The sequence below is a fragment of the Chlamydotis macqueenii genome, chromosome 2 (genome assembly GCF_036417535.1).
Source record: "Chlamydotis macqueenii isolate bChlMac1 chromosome 2, bChlMac1.mat, whole genome shotgun sequence".
NCBI lineage: Eukaryota > Metazoa > Chordata > Aves > Otidiformes > Otididae > Chlamydotis > Chlamydotis macqueenii.
The window spans coordinates 63027491-63049705 of record NC_141557.1 but is presented as its reverse complement, the minus strand read 5'-3'; the positions used below and the strand labels follow the sequence as shown (position 1 = coordinate 63049705).

Genomic DNA, 22215 nt, shown 5'->3' with positions numbered 1-22215 from the left:
GTGGCAGCCAGCAGGAGCTCTACTGTGTCTGAGAACAGGAAGGATTCCTCTTTAAAAATAACCTGCGTGTCAGAGCTTTGACACTCCTTATGTATCACAACTACTTGGATTTTCATATTGAAACAGTGTTCTACAAACATTACAGTAAACACTGAAGTTGTAACAGGTCATGAGATATGTAATGTGGTGTTGTCCAAAAAAAAAAATGCAAACACTAATGGCATCCTAGACTAGAATAAAGAAAAAATAATATTACAAGTTAAATTCTAGTGAATGCTAATAATACACTAACAGATGAAGCAAGGCTTAAAATATGGATATAATTTACACATGAGAAGTTAAAAGTGGCACTCTGGTTTTAAGTAACGCTGTGTGTCAAGCAGGTGGTAGTTGAAGCAGTTCTTTAATTCATGTAAACTAATTTCACTTCTAAAATGTTTGTGTCTTAATTTAGATGCTCATTGTTACAATTTTTCCTATCTAATGTTATTAGTCTTGTTATGACAGCAAAAATACGAAGTACCAAATTGAAATCATCAATGGAATTTAAATATTTTTAACATTTTCACTATGAAAATGCTATTTTAGCTTTTGCCCTGATGCTGTATCAATGGAATTAAGATGCTTGTTACTTTCACAAATGCTGAACCTACCCTGCATGCAGTGAGTTCTAGTGCACATGTGTGTACTTGTGTGCGTAAGACTGGCAAGCACCAACCAACCTGTGCAGGATTTAATATGGTGTTATTTTTGAAAAAGTACTCATGAATCTCATCTGATGAGAAACAAATGCAAATTCCTGCATTTGCATGTCTTTAAATTTTAATCAACATAACAAGCAGCTGAAAATGTAAAGCCTGAAAAATGTCTTTGATAAAATAAAAATGTTTCTTACAAACCTTATAGAAGTCTTTTGTTTTATATTGCTTTTTGGAATGCTTTGGTGAGAAGTCCCAGTGTTTTTCATCTAGTAGCAGTTGGAAAATACTGGAAAAAAAAAATCTGACAAAAGCCTTTAGAAGCTATTAATACAATTATTTTACAGTTAGTATTTGAGTACAGTAACATGGTTGAGGATGATCTTTTATATTTTACTCTTAGGGGTTTTGTTGTTTGGGATTTTTAACAATGGTGGAATCTTCGACACTAACCTGAGACTGGTAATATTTCTGCATATTATTGCTTCAGAGTAAAGAAGTTCATAGCTGTGCCTGGTCTTGGATGCAGTATCTTCAGTATTAAACTGCCTATACAGTTTTTATTTAATACTGAAGCAAAATAATTCCTCCCTTTGCCACCCATTTGAGGTGAGGGTGATGTTCTCTAAAGAGTTCAAATAAAGAATACAAATGAGAATATAAAAACTAAAAAAGATGTTCTCGCTGTCATCAGTATGATAATGTGTTCTTTAAAAATATACTAGATTTATTTCTGCTTGGCTGTCTGCTACATATAACTTGTGTGTAACTGCTGGCATGGTCAAGCTTGACATGTTTTTAATGCAGTTGTGCAAGATGTTTATACCTTTTGTTTTGCCATTCTCTGTTTTACTAAGAATGTAAATAGCATCACCACCTTTCTCTTGGCTAGGGTACCTATTAAAAAGGTGTGGAAATCATATTTTAAAAGATCCTTTAGAAAAATGTAGTGGTGTACTGTATTTTGTTACTGTTTTACCTATGGAAATTATTGTCTGAGAGCAGTTTAAATAGCAAAAGAAAACTGGTTTTGTAAAATAGAAAACATTTATTACAGATTTTAAAAAACCACAAAAAACTGTTAAGCTGTGATAAAAATCTCTAACAGAAGAACAGTTTAGGTAGTTAATTTCCACATCTAAATCGTTGTTTTGGCTTCACAGGAAATTCCAGTGTACATAAATGACAGACTACGAAGGGGAACACTTCTGCTCTGTTGCTGGGTAGTCTTCTGCAGCAAATAGCACAGTTCTAGGTAGTGCAGCAATGGCTTGGCTCTCTTCCGCCACCACTCCCAATTAAAAAAAAATATATTTGGATCTCCTGCACCTATCCATGGCATTTGAGATGAGAGAGATGTGTATTTAGGAAATATGAGCTCTCAAAATGAGCTCAATTGACAGCTTCGTGTGGCTTTCAGAGTTCATACATTCTGAGATTGAAACACTGATGTAGAAAAAAAACTTGGTGTTTAAATGGCCTTCTTAAGAAGCTGTCAAGTTCATGAGAGGAGAAACAATTTTGTAGAACCTTATCTGTGACTGGATTTACATAATTTAATAATGGCTTTTTTGGGGGGGATGGGGCTGCTGATCTGAAGCTGTTGCCTGAAAAGGCAGGCTTGACGAGAAGCAGCTATCCTGAGCTGAAACTCGTCAACAGAGACCACACTGTACCCTTTCTTAATTGCCACCGCCATCAGAAACAGCTTGATGGTGTCTCACCTGGTGGTTACAACTTGAAATAGCTTATATCAAATACAGTCACTTTTATACTTGCTTGTGGTAGTCATTCCCTGCACACACAATCTTGTGGCTAACTTAAATCGTTTGAGCTCCATGAGCTTTTTGACCTTAAGTCTTTGAATAGGATTCTGGTTGGTGCTGAGCTACTGTAATGTGTTCCAGGAGGTTAGTGTGACAGCCCAGTGTACATAGTTAAACTGTACTGTGTACAGTTTTAGCTTCTCCAAATCTTTAATAGTTAAGCAATATTCACAGGAAAAAAGTTACCCAAGAAAGTCTCCTGCTGTTGTTCTAGATGTAGTCTGTCTTTTTGTTACTATTATAAAGCAATTCCCATGAAATTAGGATTATTTTATCCACTTTTATTAATGTTTCGACATTCTTTTTTGTATCTACATGTTCTGGTTAAATACAGTAACTAATGAGGTAATAAAATACATACTAAGAGAAAATGCTACCATATTTGAACACTAGCCAAAAAGAAATATGATCTGTTTTGCATCTCATGCAGGCTTAGCATCTGGGAAATGTCTGAAGATTGAGACTTCAAAGTGAGCTTTCTACTTGCAAACCTCTAATCTGTAAGATTGAGAAATAGGAAGGTATACTTTGCGATTCAAGAATACAAGCAGAATATAGATCAAGAAAAATATATTACAATGTAGGAGTCATTTCCTGAACAATAGATGTGTCAAGTGACAGACAAACTCTACTTGAGCACAAATCTTAAAGTATTTTAAAGGCAATGCATCTGCAGCTACTGGAACTCTTGGCTTCCAGAAAGGTTTGATGGTTACGGATGGGAACCATGGGAAGGCAGGAGAGTGAGTAGCCTTGGCCTTGGCCGAGAGGACTCGGCCCTTGGCCAGCAGCAGATCCACGCTAGGCCCGGCTGAGTCCACTAAACAAAGGGGAGCGACTTCCAGCAGTTTCCTACAGAAGCTACCACCTTAGGCCCCCCCTCACTAAACAAAACCACGACATTGTCAAAGGTAGAATAAGAATTTTTAAGCCATCAGACTGAAAATAAAAGCAATCATTTGGAGACTTGATCTTTCTTCTGTTGCTGAACACAGAACCCTATTAAGCAAAGTCATAGATATTCAGCAGTCAAATTGTTTATAGGGTTCTATTTCTAGACAAGCTGTAAATCAAGTACATCTTTCTTATGTGGGACCCCTGAAATTTTTCAGAGTTGTTCAACCACATCAACAGCAGATGTTTGAAGAAGACCTACCAGCGAGTGAAAATGAAGAGCAGCCTGGTCCATCTAAGAGGAAGCGCCAGCCAAGTATGTCTGAAACAATGCCCCTGTACACCCTGTGTAAAGAGGATTTAGAGAGTATGGATAAAGAGGTGAGCTTGACTAATTCTTGTAGTTTATAATGTAATTATTTAGTTATGCATAACATTTTAGTTTCTGTTAAATTATGCACATATGTGAATTGACCTTGTATGCTACTACAGTAACTTGAAATAAAAGCCACAGCAGGCTAAGTAATACAGTTCAGTCTAAAATGCAGTTATATTCTGCAAAGTGCACTTGGACTAAGGAACGGGAGTACTCTTGTGGTTAACTAGGGCTTTAAAGCAGAACTTAAGTATAGCTTTTTCACACAAAAAATGTTATGGCATTTGCTGTTTGTTTAGCTTTGCCAGGTGTCACTTCAAACTTTTTTTATTTTTAAAGTAAATTTTCAAATGATCTGGACATTTGGCAGAATGGGAGAAGAGAGGTCTGTGGAGGTAAAAGACACACAATGTAGAGAAAATCAGAGACCCAAAGTGGAGCATGGGGCCTCATTATCCATAGACATATAATTGCAGTGCTGTTAAATCATAGCTATCGTGGTTTTGCAGGTGAAAGGAGCTTTCTGTTACAGAGTGAACTGTACTTTTTTTCATACAAAACCACATTATTTGAAATTCATTGTGAATCTCTAGCATCTGCTTACTTTTCATTTATCCTTGTGTGTGCTGTCTTACATATTAATTGATACATGGGGGGAAAAAATATCTATCATTGTACACCATGTTTTCATGAGTTTGTTGCACTGTGTGTGACCTTTACTATAAAACCTAGTGATGCTGTAGCTTGAATTCATCTTTTAGGTTAGATCACTCACTGGGTTGGGGACAGGAGCATATAACTTGCCAGCTTCTGGCAGTAAGTTGATGACAAGATTCCAGCCATAACAGGCCTTGAGTTATCTTCAGAAAATATAATAAAAATGTGAGAAGGAAACTGTATTTCACCAAGGAACAGAAGAGTTGCATATAGCATAGTGTAATTTTGAGGTGTGCTGTTGCTGAAGAGGTCCTGGAGGAACTTTGAGGTGGTATTCTAGGGAAAGGTCCAGTAACTTTCAACCACTGTGATGATCTAATCTGAATTCAGATGAGTGCAAACTTTTAACCTTGCCAGCTAACTCAAGGAGTTGACGACTTTTCATTTCTTTTGCTTTTTTGTTCAGAAGTATTTTGCCCATTTGAACTCGGACTTCCATAAGAAATAGTATTTCTTCTTGTCATGATGCCAGCCCCTGAATCCATCTGTCTCTTCCTTCTGTGTTGTCAGTGGTACTTAAAGCAAATTGTTGTTATGCATTGTTTCTATGTACTAACATTTTTCTAACGTTGTGGCTTTTGGAAAACATTAATGAATTGCTCTTGCAATGTGTGCACTGAGCCAAAAGAAAGTGTGCGTGTTTTCCAGAATTACTGAATAAAGTATTTATTGTTCTGTTTTTAAAGATACTATTTAGAGACCTTGTTAAAAATCTGAATCGTCTTGCACTGTTCATTTTGTGGTTGATTGTTCTCTATACTGCTATAATTAAACCAAAGAAATTGAAGTTTTTCTACCTGTCCTACAAATATAAACATCTTAAATTGCAATTACGTGTTTTTAAATTATGGTTTTGCTTAAGCTGTGTGTTAGGTTGAAAACTAGACTATATGAACTTCAGAACAAGTGAAACCCAAATTCCAATGATTTTTTTTTTTTCCATAGTTGACTTAGCTTTGGTTCCAGGAGTATGATTTGAGGTTATAGTTGCTGCCAAAAAGTTTCCCTTTCCACCAGTCTGCGTTCCCACCCCTGTTTTTTATTAAATTTACATCTCTGATTCTCTGGCAGCTGAACCAGTAGAAACTCTTCACTTGTTATTTTGCGAGGGAATATGTTTTTAGGTTTGGTGGAGAAGGAGAATGGGAGTTTCTGGTATTATAGTTCCCCAACACGGTTTGATCAAGGGTCAAATGTTAGCATTGATGTGGAAAAAGGGGGCACAGAGGGCATATACATTGGGGAGGCAGAACTGGACATCGTGGTGCCAGCAGATCATCATCTCCTGCGAGAGATTGTAGAGATAACCAAGGGAGAGTAACCTTTGCGGACTAGCCTTGGGACTGCGAACATCACCGTGGTAAAGATAATGTATTCATGTACAAGAAATGTAATGTAAGTAATAACCCAGGATTTTATAGAGTTGTGTGGGAGTACACTTATGAAACAGAGGGAGCATGTGTGGTGACATAGTCCATAAAATATAAAAGCTTAGTGGAGCATACACAGGAGATTCTGCTGTTAGGAGTGTTATCAGATAAAGTGAAAATGAGCTTGATAAGCATTGCTGGTTAGTGCTCAGTTTACTCTGGCGATGTTGTGACCAGTTTAACTTTCACAGAAAGGTGTCTGTTTGCATCTCATGCTTTATCAAAACATGTTAAGGGGTAAGAACCTTTCTGCAGTCATGTCACTAAGAGGTGTGAAATTGCTACTTTCTGTCACAAAAATGCTTTACTTCTGTAGTATCCATTCTAGTGGCTGTGCCAGCCACAAGATCTACAGCTGATTGCAGACTACCATGGTGGAGCAAGGGGTCTGTTTAGTCAGAACAGTGATGTCTTCCTCCATGACGAGTGCTAGTGCTGAGACTGTTGGGGTTAGGAGTATGTGGTCCAAGAATAGTGGAAGCATTTTACAATGTGACTTTGCTGTGGTGTAAGCCAACATGTCTCAACTGCTGTGTTCCTGCACCTGAGCTACTGTTGATAATCATGGGACTGTATGGCAAACCAGTTCAGGGAGCTGGTTTGGTCAGAAGAGGTTGCTTTACCAGCTTCCTGAAATAACTCAGAACTGCCACTGCATGAGTGCTAATGTCAGGAGCAGGCCAAAGATGGGAAGAGCTGGGAATGAGAAGTGAAGGCAGAACTGCAGCCCTCTGGCTTTAAAACTGCATCCTCAGTATTTCTGCTGAATTCCCTGGCAAATTCAGATAAAGATTTTTACTAGATCAAAAAGCAGTCTTTTAGCTTTAGGTACTTGGATTTTTTCAATGAAATGAAATAGGAAATGCAAGTGTTTATATATACTGTTTCTATGGACATAAGCAATAAATAACTCCTTTCTGCTTAACATCATAAAGGAAACCTTATTTTTCTTTGCCAAAACCTCTGAAAAGGCCACATAGCCCCAAACAATACAGAATTTGCAAACAGTTTATACGTGAGAGAGTTTTGTTGCAGGAATCAAGATAGAAGACAATAAAGAGAATTTAATTATAATTTATTCACAAATTAAATCCCTTTCCTTAACTTATTTAAACATCCGTTTGTCACTTTTCCTAGTAGATACGCAGTGTCTGTTCCAGTATTCCATAGGGAAGAACTGCCATGGATAGGCATCTCTATTAAAATTTAATTTTACATGGATTTTTATCTTTTCTTATTATTTTAGCTGTAGTTGTGCTATGGATACCAAATAAGTCAAAGGAAATTAACAGCATCCCAGCTATTGGGTTGCAATTTAAGGTCACTTAGCCTTGTGTATCCTTTTCAGTGCCAAAGATCTGTGAGACCAGATTCAATGGTAGCTTATTTTCCCTCTGACATGAGGGAACGTTTGAACTTTAGGAAAGTGCAAGAACGAGTATTCAATGTAATAGGCTTGCTGCTCAAAGGGCAACTGCCCAGTCAGAGTAAGTGTGTAAGGAATGGATCCCTACTTGGGAAATGTACAGCCTGCTAACAGTGCTGTTTCACAGTTGAGAGAAGATTTTTTTTCCCCTTCCTTTTCTCTGCTAGCTAGACGCAGGTGCTTTGCAACTGGTTGCTGCTGTTTGTCACTGCTATGGAATGGTAAAGGCAAGCAGAATTAAATGCTGCCAGTTAAATTACCTTGTTTATAGTAATTTTGTAAGGTTTGGATAATTTTTTAATTTCTAAATAACTGATTATCTGATATATAACCTGCAGAAGATTACTCCAGAAAAATGGTGTTTATATCTGATTGTATCTAGTATGCTGCTGGTTTCACCACAGGGTAAACCATCTTTAAAGAGGAGGTTTCCAAACAGTTAAATGCAGTCAATAATAACTAACTACAAATATCTCTTGTCCATAATACTTGTTCCAGGATGATATTTGTTTTCTCAAAACCAATAATCCCACTTACGGAGAAGGTACCTACCTTGTCTGTGTTGGAAAGTAACTGTTGCAGAAGCCTGACCTGGAGGGGGAGAGAGCTGGGCTGTCTGCAGGTCTTCCCGTCCCCCATTACGTCTTGCCCACCTGCTTACTGTAGAGTTACAGGACCATTCATTGCATGCTTTTGGTGTGATTGTGTGGAGTCATCGTCCTTCCCTTGGGCTAGGCAAGGAAGTTGCTGACCTACCAGTCACTATAATGTGGTGCAGATCTGCTGTAGTTTACTGACAAAAACCAGAAAGTGGAATCCAGACTTCAAATTACTCTGTTCATTTCCAGAAATAAGATTTATTGGCTAAAGAAAGTTGCGCAAAGGAAGGTAATGGTGTGCAAGTCATATGAAGACATGCACATATCTTTCCATTCAGAATGGATTGTCTCAGTACAGGACGACGTGCAGGTCTCCTCTCCAGAGGTTACTCTTGGATCTTGTGAGGATATTTCTTGGGAATTCATTGATAACCACTCCAGTGAAATTCTGACATACTGATTCCTTTCTGCACTGATACAATTGCTTATACATTAAAAGATGGCCGGCAAAAATTACCTATGATCAATATTTAGTAAATTCTGTTAGTCTTGCTGATTTAAAAAATTATTTTATTTAACTTAAGCTTTTGTTAATACCTTTTAATTAAGGATGGTTTTCTTCTGAATTTGTATTCCTAAATGATATTTGGAGAGAATCTTATGCAACTGGGCTAGCATCATGTGCAGTTACCTAGTCAAGTTGATCTAAACACTGTCATGTCCTATGTGCTGTAATGTTAATTTTTACATACTAACTTCTTCCTGATGACCTTGACTTTGTTTTTCTGTAAAACTTACTCTTTTTTCATTGATATCTGTTGCAGACAGACCCAAAAGGTGATTTTTAACCCCATGCATCGTGCCAGCTTCTTTTAAAAATCTTGAATTGAATCAGCTTTATATATTCTTAAAGATTTTCCCTTTCGTAATCAGTTTTCCTTTCATAATTAGGTTGACATTCTTGTGTATGATACATCACTTGTCCATGAGATAAGTAAGCAAGCTCAAGACTTTTCATTTCTCTCTTCCTTTTGGCTACAAATTTTTCTCTTGTCAATTGCTTTAAGAGCTGTGGCTGGCAGTACAGGTCGGTTTGTTTGTTTGTTTAATTGTTATTCTTTTTCAGGTGCTTTCTAATTCACTAGTCTGTGTAAATTGTAGAAACATGTGGAAAGATTCCAAGATGCTCCCTTATAAAATGTCATTGACAAAGAAAAAAGAAATTACTAATCTCTTTTTTTGGGTTTGTTTTTTTTTTTTTTCTGCTGTGAATTAGGAGCCTGTGCTGAGCTCAATATCCTATTCTCTCTTACTCATATGTGGCTGCTGCCACATCCATGGTAGACCGTAACAGTGGAAGAGAGACAGCCATAGGTACTTTCAGGACCAGTCTTAGGCAGATACCCAGTACAGGCTTCACTGATGGGAAGTTCAAAAAGGAACTTCCGGTAAGATTTAAGTTCAGTAAGGCAGAAAGATTTCTAATTACATTTTGCAGTGCTGTCTCATCCAAGATGGCCTGGGATTACTAATGTCCTGGAACAGCTGTGCACTCATAGTCTACTAGTTGTATGATCCTTATGCTTTTTTGTTCATTACTGTGTTTTCGTCTGGGTGTTTGAGAGCAGTATCTGTATCTTGTCAAGTGTCATCCTCTCTGCTGTCTAAGGTAAAATATTTTGCCAGTTTAAATTCCTCTCAGTTAGAGACTTGGGAAGGAGGAAGAGAGTGAGTGAATCTGATACTAGTCAGACCTCCAACTTTCCCATCTCTCACTTCAGTTAGTGGAGCTGCAATGATTCCTGCCTTGTGGCTGGATACGTACTTAGCAGCTGCAAAGTGACCGCATTGCAAAGCTATGTTCTGTGCCTCAGTGCATTTTTAAGTATACAGATTTTTCTTGAGTAGGAATTGCCTAATGAACTACTTTTGCATCAAAAGTAGTTCATTGTTGTTCTGTTGATTTTGTACATATTCTACACATTCTTTTCAAGCTGGAATTTGTGCCATGTGTAAAGACTGAAATCACAACACTCTGCTCTTACAGAAGGCCATTTTGTCACTCTGCATTTTGCTTTCATCTAAGCAGATTTATCCCTTAATTTCTGTTTGGTATTTTAAGTTAGTGGCTATACCATGCAGTGAATTAAGAGGCAGCGTTTTTCTCCTTCAATTTAGTGAAAGCTATTATCTCAGTGGTTAGCCTCTTGATTAGTTTAAAAATACTAATTTAATGCGGAGGATGTAGTCTCTAGTGCAGAATAGTAGCTGCCTGGGTCTCACTTGAACACTGCATTGCACTTGAATATTTCTTTGAATTTCTACAACTACCTTTCTCATACAGAATTTCTTGTATGATACCTTAACATGTAGCATGTAATAAATTGTACAGATACTATATTTAGTTAGCAGTCTATTCTTATAAATTGTAGCCTTTTTTTGAAGTTAAAAGAATGAGCTTATGTGTACACTTAACTGTTGCCAGTGATTGTCATCTAGGCACCTTGGCCCTTGGGACTTGAGGTCTGCTTTACAGTTATTAGACCATTTCCACTTGAACTGAGCTTTTTTGAGGTAACTATTGGTGTAAGTATAGATATGGAGAAGTATCAAAGGTAAATGCACTTATGAGACCACGAGAGCCTATATGAAAACAATTTGCTAAACCGTCTAGTAGCATAAGCAGAGCTGAGGACACTTGGACAGGCTGGCCTAGGTCTGTTGTGTGCCTCTGTGCTTACTGGTGCGGTCTATTTACATGTCATTGGCTCCTACATCCTCTCCAGCCCCCATGCTCTGGCCAGCTTCTCCTGCACAGGAGAGCACATAGCGTGCAAGCCTGGAGAAGCTCCAATCAGATCAGTACAGTGGGATGGAGAGAGGAAAGACAAGCACTTAAAGGAAGCTGGATATCAGTCATTTGTTTCTGCCTTTCTTAGTTTTACTTTGAAGATGAAAAATGGAAACAATTCTAAAAAGTAACTATGCATTTCTATTTATTTTTAATAACAGATGATATAAACATATTTTAAAAAGAACAAAAAATCAATATTGGTTGTGTTTAAGTTGGAGGTAAATCACCATGAGGGGAAATATTGACACTGACTGTTATTCAGCTAGCTGAAAGAACTCTAAAAGAAATGTAGTATAGATAAGGCTGGTGAAATTGAATGGATTATCAGCATGTGAAACATACCTTTTCCTTTTTTATGTTTTGATATTTATCTGCAGACCATTAGTTTATGCACTAATTGTATAGAGCTGGTTATCTGCTAGTTTTTGTTTATTAAGAGGGCATTATGGTCCAAGCTTGCCCTAGCAGCTTTAAATGTTTGTAAAGAGGTGGATTTTTTAGATAATATCACCTGTTACAAGGAGACAGATGATTACCAAAACAGAAAAAGGATTTTTATCTTATTTGATATTATCTCAAGTAGGCAATCAATTTTGTATGGCTTCTGTTTTTCTACACAGATAGCTAAAAAACATTATTTCAGCAGTTTCTGGTGTACTTGGACATCTTATTTTCATTTGAGTTGTTTTTATGAATTTATATGCCATGAGAGAATATGGGAAACATATTGGAATCCTTTAGCATTCAGACAGCACACTGCATAAATATCTGCATTTTGCAGATAAAAATGGAAACTATCTATATGTGTAAGGATTAGTTTGATGGCACTCATGACAAGTTGATAATTAAAAGGTGATATTGTTATATAGAATCTTGTGCAAAATGAACACGATCAATCAAATTCTTGGCTGGTCTTGGCTATTGTTAGGAGAAAACAGAAGAAAGCATGTAATTGAGACTGATTCACTTTTATTATCCTCTGATATTTTAACAAATAATTTAATCACAACGTAAGTACAAATGGTTGTGCTATGATATATATTATTAATGGGCTTCACCGAATGGACATAAACTAAAGAAGTAGCCCTACTTACTTCAGAGCTGACCTCTTTTTGAGGAATCTGATAAAATTTATAGTAATAAGATTGACTGCCTGAGTTTTGTCTGGATTTCCCTGTTTATTCTATTGACAGTCCATCAAAGATTGATTTGATTTACTTGTCAACAAAGACACTTCTGCCATCTTACATATGCTTCATACTTTTCTGATGCAATCAACAGTTGATTCAGATCCTGTGCCGTTCTTACAGAGGTGTTCTCAAAAATATTTCATTGTAAGTAATCTTGCAGTTTCAGAGGACTTTCTCATAAGTTACCGAGAAAAGTAGCTTCTTTTTACATGTTGCTATCATTCTGCTAAGCACAGAGTAAAAATTATTATGCAGACAAGATTAAATCTGGGCTCTGTGTTTGTTTCTGCAGATCTGAACAATTTATTTGGCTTTTAAAGTATGCCAAGTTATATAGCAAATGCATTATTCTAGTGTTATTCCATATGAAATTAAAAGTAGGTCTGATATCCATGAATGAATTTTTTTCTTTAATTTATATGAATGAGTTTTTATGAAGTTTTCCATTAATCAAGGATATTGAATATTTTGTGAAACAGAATCTGGCTTGAGAAGGCCAATATGCAACAATGCATATATGCCCTGCTAACGACCATACCCTTGAAGAGAAACTGAGACTGATTAAAAAAAAAAAAAAAAAAAGCTTCTTGCCCCAGAAGGTGCCGAAAGCTGGATGATTGTCAAAGGAGCATGAAGTAAGCAAGGATCTGCATAGGAAAGGGAGAACCAAGATAAGCAAAGTGTAACATGGCAGACATTGCCCTGAAAGAGTAGGATGATGTTGTAAATCTGCCAGAATAAAGAAACACAAAAATGGGCTCAAGGAGAGCAGACCTGCTGAAGAAGCCCAAACAGACAAGAAGGGATCCAGAGCATGAAAACATATATTAAACTCAAGGACTGTATATCCTTGCAGGTGCATAACACTGGTAAGGTTGGGAATGGTCAACAAAGTTCCACTAATTACTGTCCTCAAAGTGAACTCTCTCATTATAATATGAAGACCACACCTCTAGTGCTAAAACCACCCCCTCCTAAGATAAAGACCCCTTACTCACCAAGCATGTGCAGTAAATTTAAGTAGTATTGTATTTTTAAACTAACGTAAGAAAAGTACTGACCAATTGCAGTTAAGCGGGTGTGACCAAAAGGCAGAACTGTTATTCTGAAATGTATAAATAGGTAATGCAATTGTAACCAGGTGTGCTAGCTTTGTGGAATTGCCACCTAGCACCCATCTCTGCACAGAAATGAAATAAATAAATATCTCTGCTCTGTGTGCAAGATTGGTGTACTGCACACCGGGTAAATGAACTCAGATTTGGGACAACAGGTCTATAAAGCTTTCACCTATAGGATGTATGTATGAGATGTTAAAGTGAAGGTTGGTTATTCTATAGGGAAGAAGGCTTTTCCATACATTCTATTTGGTTTTTCTACCAGCACTGATAGTACCTTGTGTATCTGCAGCCTTCTGTGTTTGGCCTTAGTAAAGAGAAGCTGTAAGCCTTTTTCAGCTGTTTACTTGATCACTGAAAATGGGGCAAAACTTCTTTAAATGGAGTTCAATAACCTCATTTTAACATATGTGTCTACCTCAGTATTCTAAATCAAATGCAGCTAGGCTGTCAACACTAATTGGCCACAGTTAAGAATGAGTCATCTGAGCCATGTTAAAAAATTTCCAAGCTGATCCCTAACATAATTCTGAGCAGCTGCATGTAGGGCCTGATTGAGCCTCATCACAAGTCTAATGTGTTTTTACATTTAAATTTGAGCTGTTATTATCTGTGAATGATATCTAAAAGTATCTGTTCAAGTCCTGGTCTAAGTCTGAACTGATTTTCATAACTTTTTTGTTTGTTTGTTTTATCAAGATGCCCTGATACTTGTATCTCAATGTAAAAATAAATATAGCTCTGCAATATAGCGTAATATATGTTAAGTGCTATGGAGAATCTTTGCAAATACATAATGCTAGTCTGCTATAATTATTTACAGATTTCTTTTATGTTTGGAATTCTGAGGTTATAAAAATTCAGGTCCACTTTGGTGACATAAAGGCCTGGTTATTTATAAATGCAGCATTAAATGACGGTTTGTACCATTACCCCTTAGTCAGCTGTTCTTGATAACTTATCATAAGGTGACTTATTTTTAAATTGAAATTATGCATAATTGCAGTTGCTTACTTCTAAGACATATTTGAGGTAAAGCATCTTTCCTTTGCTTTGGTAGTCTTTGTTCTTGTCAAGCTTCAGCTCCAGATAGCACTGAATATAGCAAACTTAACCTCTGCCTCTGTGATAGTCCTGAAGCTGCAAGTGTTCTACCTCCTGTGTCAGCATCACCGAGAATATTTCCATTCCATATACAGCTTTAACAGAGATTATGAAAAGCTGCTGAACTAGAGCCCCCTACTGATGTAAAAAATTCCCTGCTGCAGTGCAGTCATAAAATTAATAATTACTTGAATGGCCAGGCTGCTATATTTTTTTTTCATGTCTACAGTAGTGGTATTAATTTTAGATTTTGAGACAATGTCATTGTTGCTCTGTGTTGTTACAGTTTTTGTGTATGACCTTGCACTTTCTTTTGCAGGGGTCACAGTCAGCTGTAGACAATATTCTGTGTTGCTCCTCATGGCAAATATGGTGATAGTGCTTTCTCTGAGATGAATGCAGACAGCTGCCTATTGCAGATATTTTAGTGATCCAACATCAAAATTGCATCATCACAGAGGTATTGAGGACTGGATATAGCTGGCATACCATGACACAGAGATCATATCAGAACTTGCATAGTATCTCCCTTTCCATTACCTTAATATTGAGCTTGTTGTAGAAACTGGCCACTCTTCAACTGCTGGGCTTGTCTTTCACTGTGTTTTGGATTGTGGGGGTTTTTTTTTGGGTTTTGTTTTGTTTTGGTTTTTTTTCCTGAACTTACTGCGTGCCTAATTCTGGCTATTGTGTGGGCTAGCTATGCAGGATACTTGCATATATAGTGGTCATATTTCTTCACTACTTCACTTAAAAGCTGCATGTTTGATTGTATAGAGTCTGTTTGCAGTCTCATTGCCCAGTTCAGCAGAAACCATTTCACAACTGACCTGTCTTCACTGTCATCTTTGAGTTTCTAGTAAAGCAAATACAGAAATAGTTTTCCCCAACACTCATTATTTGAGATGGCGTTGTTAGCTTGAGCACGTTGTTGGCTTTTGTGATAATAAGACCAAGCTCATCAGGCTTAACTGAGGAGGGAGGTTCACTGACAACCAAGCAATGGCTATGCTAATGCTAAACTTTGGTTAAAATTAGTAAGTTGTGGCAGATCCAAGCTGGCTCTACCTATATCTAGGTTGGATCAGGGTGGGTTTCCTAGCTTGTTCATAGTATGTATGAATAAATCTACACTGAACATACCATATCTGTGTTTATATAGCAGTGTTTTTGAGCCAGTAAGCACTACTGTATCCCAGTTGCTCTACACAACGGTAGTTCAAGTTCCTTTACAGCTGTGATACCTGTAGAAAATTAAGGCAGATAAATGAAAGCAGATTTTTGCCTGTCTTCTGTTCTCCCCTCAGTATTTTCAATTTCACTTAGTAGACTATAATTTCTGAACAGCTTTATATGATGCTGAACAAGAAGTTCAGGAGTTCAACCTTTGAAATGGAAAAAAAACCTTATTTTTCTCTTGAATATGTATGTAGCAATGAATATTTATTCAGTCTCTCTAAGTGAAACATACAACTTCAGTTAACCTCAGGATGGTAAAACCTAGCACTGTGCTAACAGAGTTGTTAAAACATCCAGTAACAAGGATTTATTGTGAGAAAGCTTTGAAAGAGTTGAGATGCAATAATACATGTCTGCATATTGTGTATACCTGAAACTCTTTGTTTATGCGTGTATGTATCTTCTTTTCAAGGTGAGGATATTTGGGTTCTCATATCTACTGAAGTAAAGTCCATAGTTGTGACTTATTTTGCAAAGACAGACTGCATTTTTGGTTTGCAGCATTTCGGAAATTTGGTGTTTGTCTCTGAGCTGAAGCACATTAGAGCCTTAAATATAATCTAAATAATCTGTAATTCAGGTTGAAATGATTCGAAATTAGTTCAAATCAAGCTACCTGCCACTCTTGGATTTCTTATTTTAATGGAATAACCAAACGTATTTAAGCCCTAAATCGTTCTCAGAGGTTTTCAAGGATAATGTGCTAAGTGTACTTGCAAGTTGGCTACAGCATTAACTAATACCTTTGAGGATGACTTGAAAGAGAATATGTAGATAAGTATCCCCGTACTTCTTTTCAGAAAAGCTGAGATTTTCTGTTTTAGAAGTGCAGGCTGCGAAAACCTGTATCACTTTTCATATGGAGGGAAAAAAAAAAAATTAAACCTCTTCCACCAGTTTAGCAGATGTTGCCTGATTAAGTAGTAAGTATATAGAGAGAACTATCCTGTTCTCTTTTTAAAACCAGTTGGACACACAGCAGGCTGGATTGATGGAGGAAACCTGCCTATATTTGTTCAAAGCTGCCTCTGTGTGTCCAGAAACATGATGTCAACTGAACTTGAGTGGAAGTGAGTTTTAGCAGTAGATTCCATTTCATCCTAGTCTTTGTTATCTAGGAATCCCATTGCTTTTTAGGTTTGGGCAATCAATATGTTATCCTCAACAAAATGCTCATGAAGGTCAGCACCATAATAGATGTGTTCATCATCTGTGAATTTTTTTCATATTTGCTTTGTGTTTTTAAGTGGAACTTCATGAGAGTAGATGCTATCAAGAGAGCACTTGAATGTGTTTTGATCAAAAAATTGTTGTAAAATAAAGCTCATGTCCAAAGAAAACTTACTCTGAGCAAATGATTGGAAGCAATATAAGTAGACTAATTTTGTTTTTAATGCTAAGTGATTTGTACTCAAATTTCTATTCTTTTTTTTTTTTATAACATAAATAATATAAAACCAGATTAGGAGCTCAGAAATGGTACAAACCATTGGTACTAATGTGCTGACACCATGCTGCCCTCAGCACTTCGTTAGCATCTTGCTACAGATGTCTCCCCTTGGCAGTGAAACGTGTCAGAAAAGGTCACTCACAGCCTAGGCACTGTGCCCTCTCAGATTACCATGTGTTCTTTTTAATACTACGATAAGATTTCTAACTTAATATGTCACTGATATTTTGTGATAGCATTTAAACACCTTTTGCAAGCATTCTTTCATTATCAAATTAAATTAATTTATGTTACTAAAAAAAAAATTTTAGGTCACTAGACTGTTTGTGCATGTCTCTTGCTAAATCTTTAGCAATAAGAAGAATGTTATGACTTCTTCTGGCAAAACTGTGCCTCGGTTAATAGCCAGGCTGACAGTTTTTAGGATAGACTTGTAGAACTGTAAAACAAAGCTGCTTCTTCCTGCCTATCAGCGAAATATACTTTCTTTAAAGAAGAAAGGATGGCTTTGAGAACAGACAGTATCATGATACAGTCCTGTTTTAAAACAAGGGTGAGAAGTACTACTGTAAACTGTTAAAACTTTTAAGATAGTGCTCTAAATGTTTATAAGGTGGGAGCTATACTGATACACATTCACAGTAGGCTGAAATTCCTGAAGTGTCCATCTGTGCTACCTTTTTTTGTTCAACAGGTATGGATACTTCTAGTCTTTACCAGGCCTTTCTGTTTGCTAGGAAAAAGAGTACGTTGATGTTAGCCTTCATTCATTTTGCACACCTGAAAGTTAATTTCTATTGATTAAAAATCATTGAAGGTCTATTTGTATAAGAATTTTCTCCTTGCTCCTTTCCCTTTGCTCTATGAGTTTGTGTACATTAGTATTCTATTCATATTGCATAAACAGACTCTGTAGGTTTTCCAGTCTCTAGATATTTAGATAGTGCTTATCTCTACAAAAAAAAAAAAGCGTAACAGAATTTGAGTACAATAGGCTGTTAACTGTGGATACACTCACTAGCTCTTTCCTTTAAGATGAAGGTTTGCCTAAGGTGAAATCAGGACATTTAGTAAAGGGTGGTACGTAAGCTTGAACATGCAGCTTGGGTTTCTGTTCTATTGCAGATTTCTTGGTTTTGTTTTTCAAGATCTGCAGATATGGAAAAACTTGAAGGATTGCCTAGTGACACAGATTTTACTGTCCGTAAGAGAATCTGCTGATAATGCCAGTAAGCCACAATAGCAGTGAATGGTTCTGTTTATCAGTTCATGAAATTCTATATTGGCCACAGCAGAGCATATGATAATATTTTTAACATAACTTTTCCAAGTAATTTGTCTGCTTCTTGTTGCAGACTGCCACTGTTCAGGTTGTGGCTACGCATTTAATAGAGATGCTTATTCAAAGTCTATTCCTAGTGGAATAGACATGCTGGCATGTACTGTTATGACATGGGTGTTTGTGTAGATATAAAATGAAGTGGGACAGGGAACTGGTGCAGCTAAGCAATAAACAGCTTAAAAAGGTAGTCAGAGCTAAGCTAGGCTTAGCTTAGTAACAGCTAAGTTAAGCTGTTACTGTCACTGAGATGTTGCTTATCAAGCAATGAGATCATTTTGTTGCATGTAGTCCAGTCTAGCAGTGGGATGCTGAAAGTGGCAGTCCTCCTTCCTACTTGCTTCTGCTCATCTTGCCAGCCCAGGAAACCTTGTATTCACATTTAAACCTGCCACCTGTTTGTTGAAGGTGTATCCACTCATATTTCTGCTTGATGCTTGGTAGTGTTATACGGGGAGGAAAAAAAAATTGATAAATCTAACTAAATGTGTTTTTTCCCTTTGATGCTCAGTATTTGTCCTGTAATCTCAATGTTCTTATCCTTGCTCACTGAGAAAAAGCAAATTAGAAGTTTAGAATTTGTTAAAATAAAGCCAAACTCCAGCATGCTACTTCCTTTATTTTTTTACTTGTAGTCTTGATATTTTTATTTTGATTGTCATTAAATTATTAGCTCTTCAGAGATCAGAAATGAATGTTTTAAGTTTAATGGTTTATTTTCTGCCCTAACAGAAAAAGCCATGCAGTATTAAAACAAACTCCTGCTTAGAGCCCCCAAAAATCCAAACTAGTATTTTTCCTTAAAATACACTGATGAGAGATCAGTAGCTGACAACTGCAGAAGAGTTTAGAGAAGACAGAGACCTTCCCAAAGGTGTGCAGTGACAGGGCAGGAGGCAACAGATACAACTTGCAACATGGGTTACTTTGACTCTGTATAAGGAAAAATCTTTTCGTCTTAAGGGTGATCAAACTTTGGAACAGGTTTTGCAGAGTGGTTATGGATCTCCATGTTTGGAGATACTCAAAACTCTCCTAGACAAAGCCCTGAGTCAAAGCCCTGATACAACCGGAACAGCTTCAAGCAAGGAGCTGCAGCAGGTGACCTTCAGAGGTCCCTTGCAACCTACATTATTTTGTGATTCTAGGTGTTTACAGACTAACAAACTCTCAGATGTCCCATAAGGTTCGTTGTTTGGTGGGTTTTGTTTTGTTTTGTTTTTTTTAAACAAGTGGGCTAAGTGAAATAGAAAAAGCAAGATTAATAGTCTGCTTAATGGAAATGCTGAACACTCAAATTGTTTTCATTTCCTTCAAGCTTGCAAGTACTGAGCATGTTTACTAGTCAAATCTGTGATTTTCAGTAGGGAATCCAATACTGAAGAATATACAATTCGTGACTGAGTATATAAATGTATAGCCTTTTTTTTGACCGTTTTGGTTTTACCAATTGTTTCAGCAGAATGCATTTTGATTTATATTTAGTGATCCAAGACATGAAAGTCAATCTCCAAATGAAATATATGTGAAATAAATTTCATAAAAGCTTTTTTTCCTAAGGTTTGGTAATATTCCTTAAACTGTTTACAGCAATTTTTTTCTAATGTGTCAAAGTAGATATAATAGCACTGCCAGACTTTATATCCTAATATAAACATGCCTTTATAAAAAACAGGATAGTACATAGACAGTTTTCAGTGTATGGAGATATAAATAGAGGATTTTTTTAAAAAAAATTATGAACAAGACTAATTTTTTGTTACATTTCTGATTTAATAATTCACCACCTGCTCAGATGAGCCAGTAGTAATTGTGATAGAGAACAGTAAAATCTGCATTTGAAGTGCTTGAGACAAAGGCGTGTTGAAGCACACAGATAAATGCATTATGTGACTCTAAAAATCAAGTCAGAAATTTGAAAGGAAAAAATGCTCAAGTGACAAAGAAAGAAAGTAGATGAAACAGAACATGAAAGGCAAGTTCTTCTGAGGTAACTCAGAAGAAATGGGACTGAGTTATATCATGTGTTCTCCCTTAAATTTCTTGTGCTGAGGGGCGACTTAACCTACCTCAGACTGTTTATGCTTCCAGTGACACCTTCGTAGCAGAAAATATTTTGTTTCAAAGTGACTTAAATTCAGCCCAAACCTCCTAATATAGACTGTGTATTGTAGGAAAGTTTTAAAGTTCACATACGTTATGTCATAGTATGACCTCTTAAAGTGTGTTAAAAAACTTGCTAGCTTTTTGAAGACGTGGATGGTAATATATTGCTTCTCTGATAACTGTTCCTAAATGTTCAGGTGGTAAGAGTATACATAAGAAGCTATTCAATTCATTGAGACAAAAAAAAAAGCGAAATGAAAAGTTTACATGTACAGAAAAATATCAAAGATAAGTTAAAAATTATTGGATTGGCTATCATGTCTGGAAAAAAAATTCCTGATGTCAAACTAAGTGGATTTTTTTCTGTCCAGTAGGAAATGGCCTCATGCTGCAGCCCATAGCTGCTTATAGCTATAGAAGTTAGAAGAAATTAATATTGTTAGCTCATTTCAGCCTAACTTAATAATGGACTCAGAAATATTGGGAAGAGGCACCAGAAAGCGGAGAAATCCAGGCCCCAAATGGGTTTTTTCTTCTATTTAAGATCTTTGCAGCTGAGCTATGCAAGGGCTGACTATTAAAGTAGTCTAGTCAGTGAGGTTTCAACTGATCACTACTAGCATGCTTTTTGTGATCACCCAGCTGAGCTTGGAGAGGAGGAAAGGGTCTTACTCATCTCTGTCTTACCACATCTGCATCTGTTTATTGATGTTTAGCTGTTAATGACTGCATAAAGTAGTACTAGGCAGACTGTGAACACGGTCTTGCAAAACTCAGCTATATAGTGTAGCAGAGTGAACAATGTGCAACTGAAAGGTTCTTTGCTACTGAGGAGGCAGCATTCCCCTAGCGTAAGCAGAGGATTGCTTCCCTGCAAAGAACCCCAGGACAGACCTCTTCGTACCACTGGCTGTTTGTCTTACCTAAAGCCAGAATTTTTTGTAAGTACCAGTCAGTAAGAGACTGAAAACACACTCTTTCTTTGCAGGGTAGCTGTAGATCATCCTCTTAACTCACTGGCCTTTAACTGTTGTTGGTGCCTTTTCTGGCATTTTGGCTGCTGGAAAAGGGTATTTTCAGCAGTCTAATTTGAAGAATCATTGCATTTAGCAGTCAGAGAGCTCTTATTTCTGTTAGGGTATCATTGATTTAGAAATGCTGCAACCAGAGAAACAGAGGCCTCCACCCTTGCTGCCTCCAGTAGGCTCAGGCTATCCTTTTTCTCCACCCCAGTGATAAGTTAATGTGCTGTCAAGGCAGAGCTGAAATGCTGTTCTTACTTGTCAGTGATTCCCATCAAGTCTGTCCTGCTGGATAGGTGAACCAACTGTATTTTGGCCATAAGTATTCTGGTAATTTTGACTTTATTCTCAGACCTCACCATTTAAAAAAAAATTACAATGTAGATGTAGAGGGGTATTGCTATGTAATGAAGTTTTGGCAGAGGATTTCTTTTGAAATCAGAATAAAGGAAAAGAAGATTAGAGGTATGGATGGCTTTTTAATCGGATAAAGTTGTAGCTTCCAGGCTACAGCAATGTTGCTGACTCAGGAAGGCTTTGGAGAAGCCATTGTATTATCTCTCTTGAGATGTTTTCTCTTTAGAGATTTTGAATTTAAAAAAAAATTGTGAATTTTACAATTAGTAACTTTTAGTCCATGCAAATTTATTTTATATTTCAAAAACTGGTAGTTAGAAATGAGCGTTTTTCTCTTTCCAACATTGTGAAGTGTTACTGATTTAATTGAAGAAACCAATTTTCATTATACTGCTGATAAGGATTCTAGGCAGTTCCTCTAAAACATTAAGTCAGCACTTGAGGCACCCTAATTACCAAGGAAACACTTG

At 36.8% G+C, this 22215-nt stretch overlaps 1 protein-coding gene across 3 annotated transcripts in view; it reads left to right on the top strand.

Moving 5' to 3' along the window:
- Nucleotides 1-22215, top strand: part of CTDP1 (CTD phosphatase 1) — a 106333-nt gene that overhangs the window by 42180 nt on the left and 41938 nt on the right. For 2 of the 3 annotated variants that reach the window (XM_086743135.1, XM_086743133.1), the window contains exon 11: nucleotides 3637-3799. In XM_086743135.1, coding sequence (XP_086599261.1) covers nucleotides 3637-3799 — 163 coding nt within the window. Of the gene's footprint in view, nucleotides 1-1101; nucleotides 1240-3636; nucleotides 3800-22215 lie in introns of those variants that run through there. The other variant, XM_086743136.1, reaches the window with a different exon arrangement.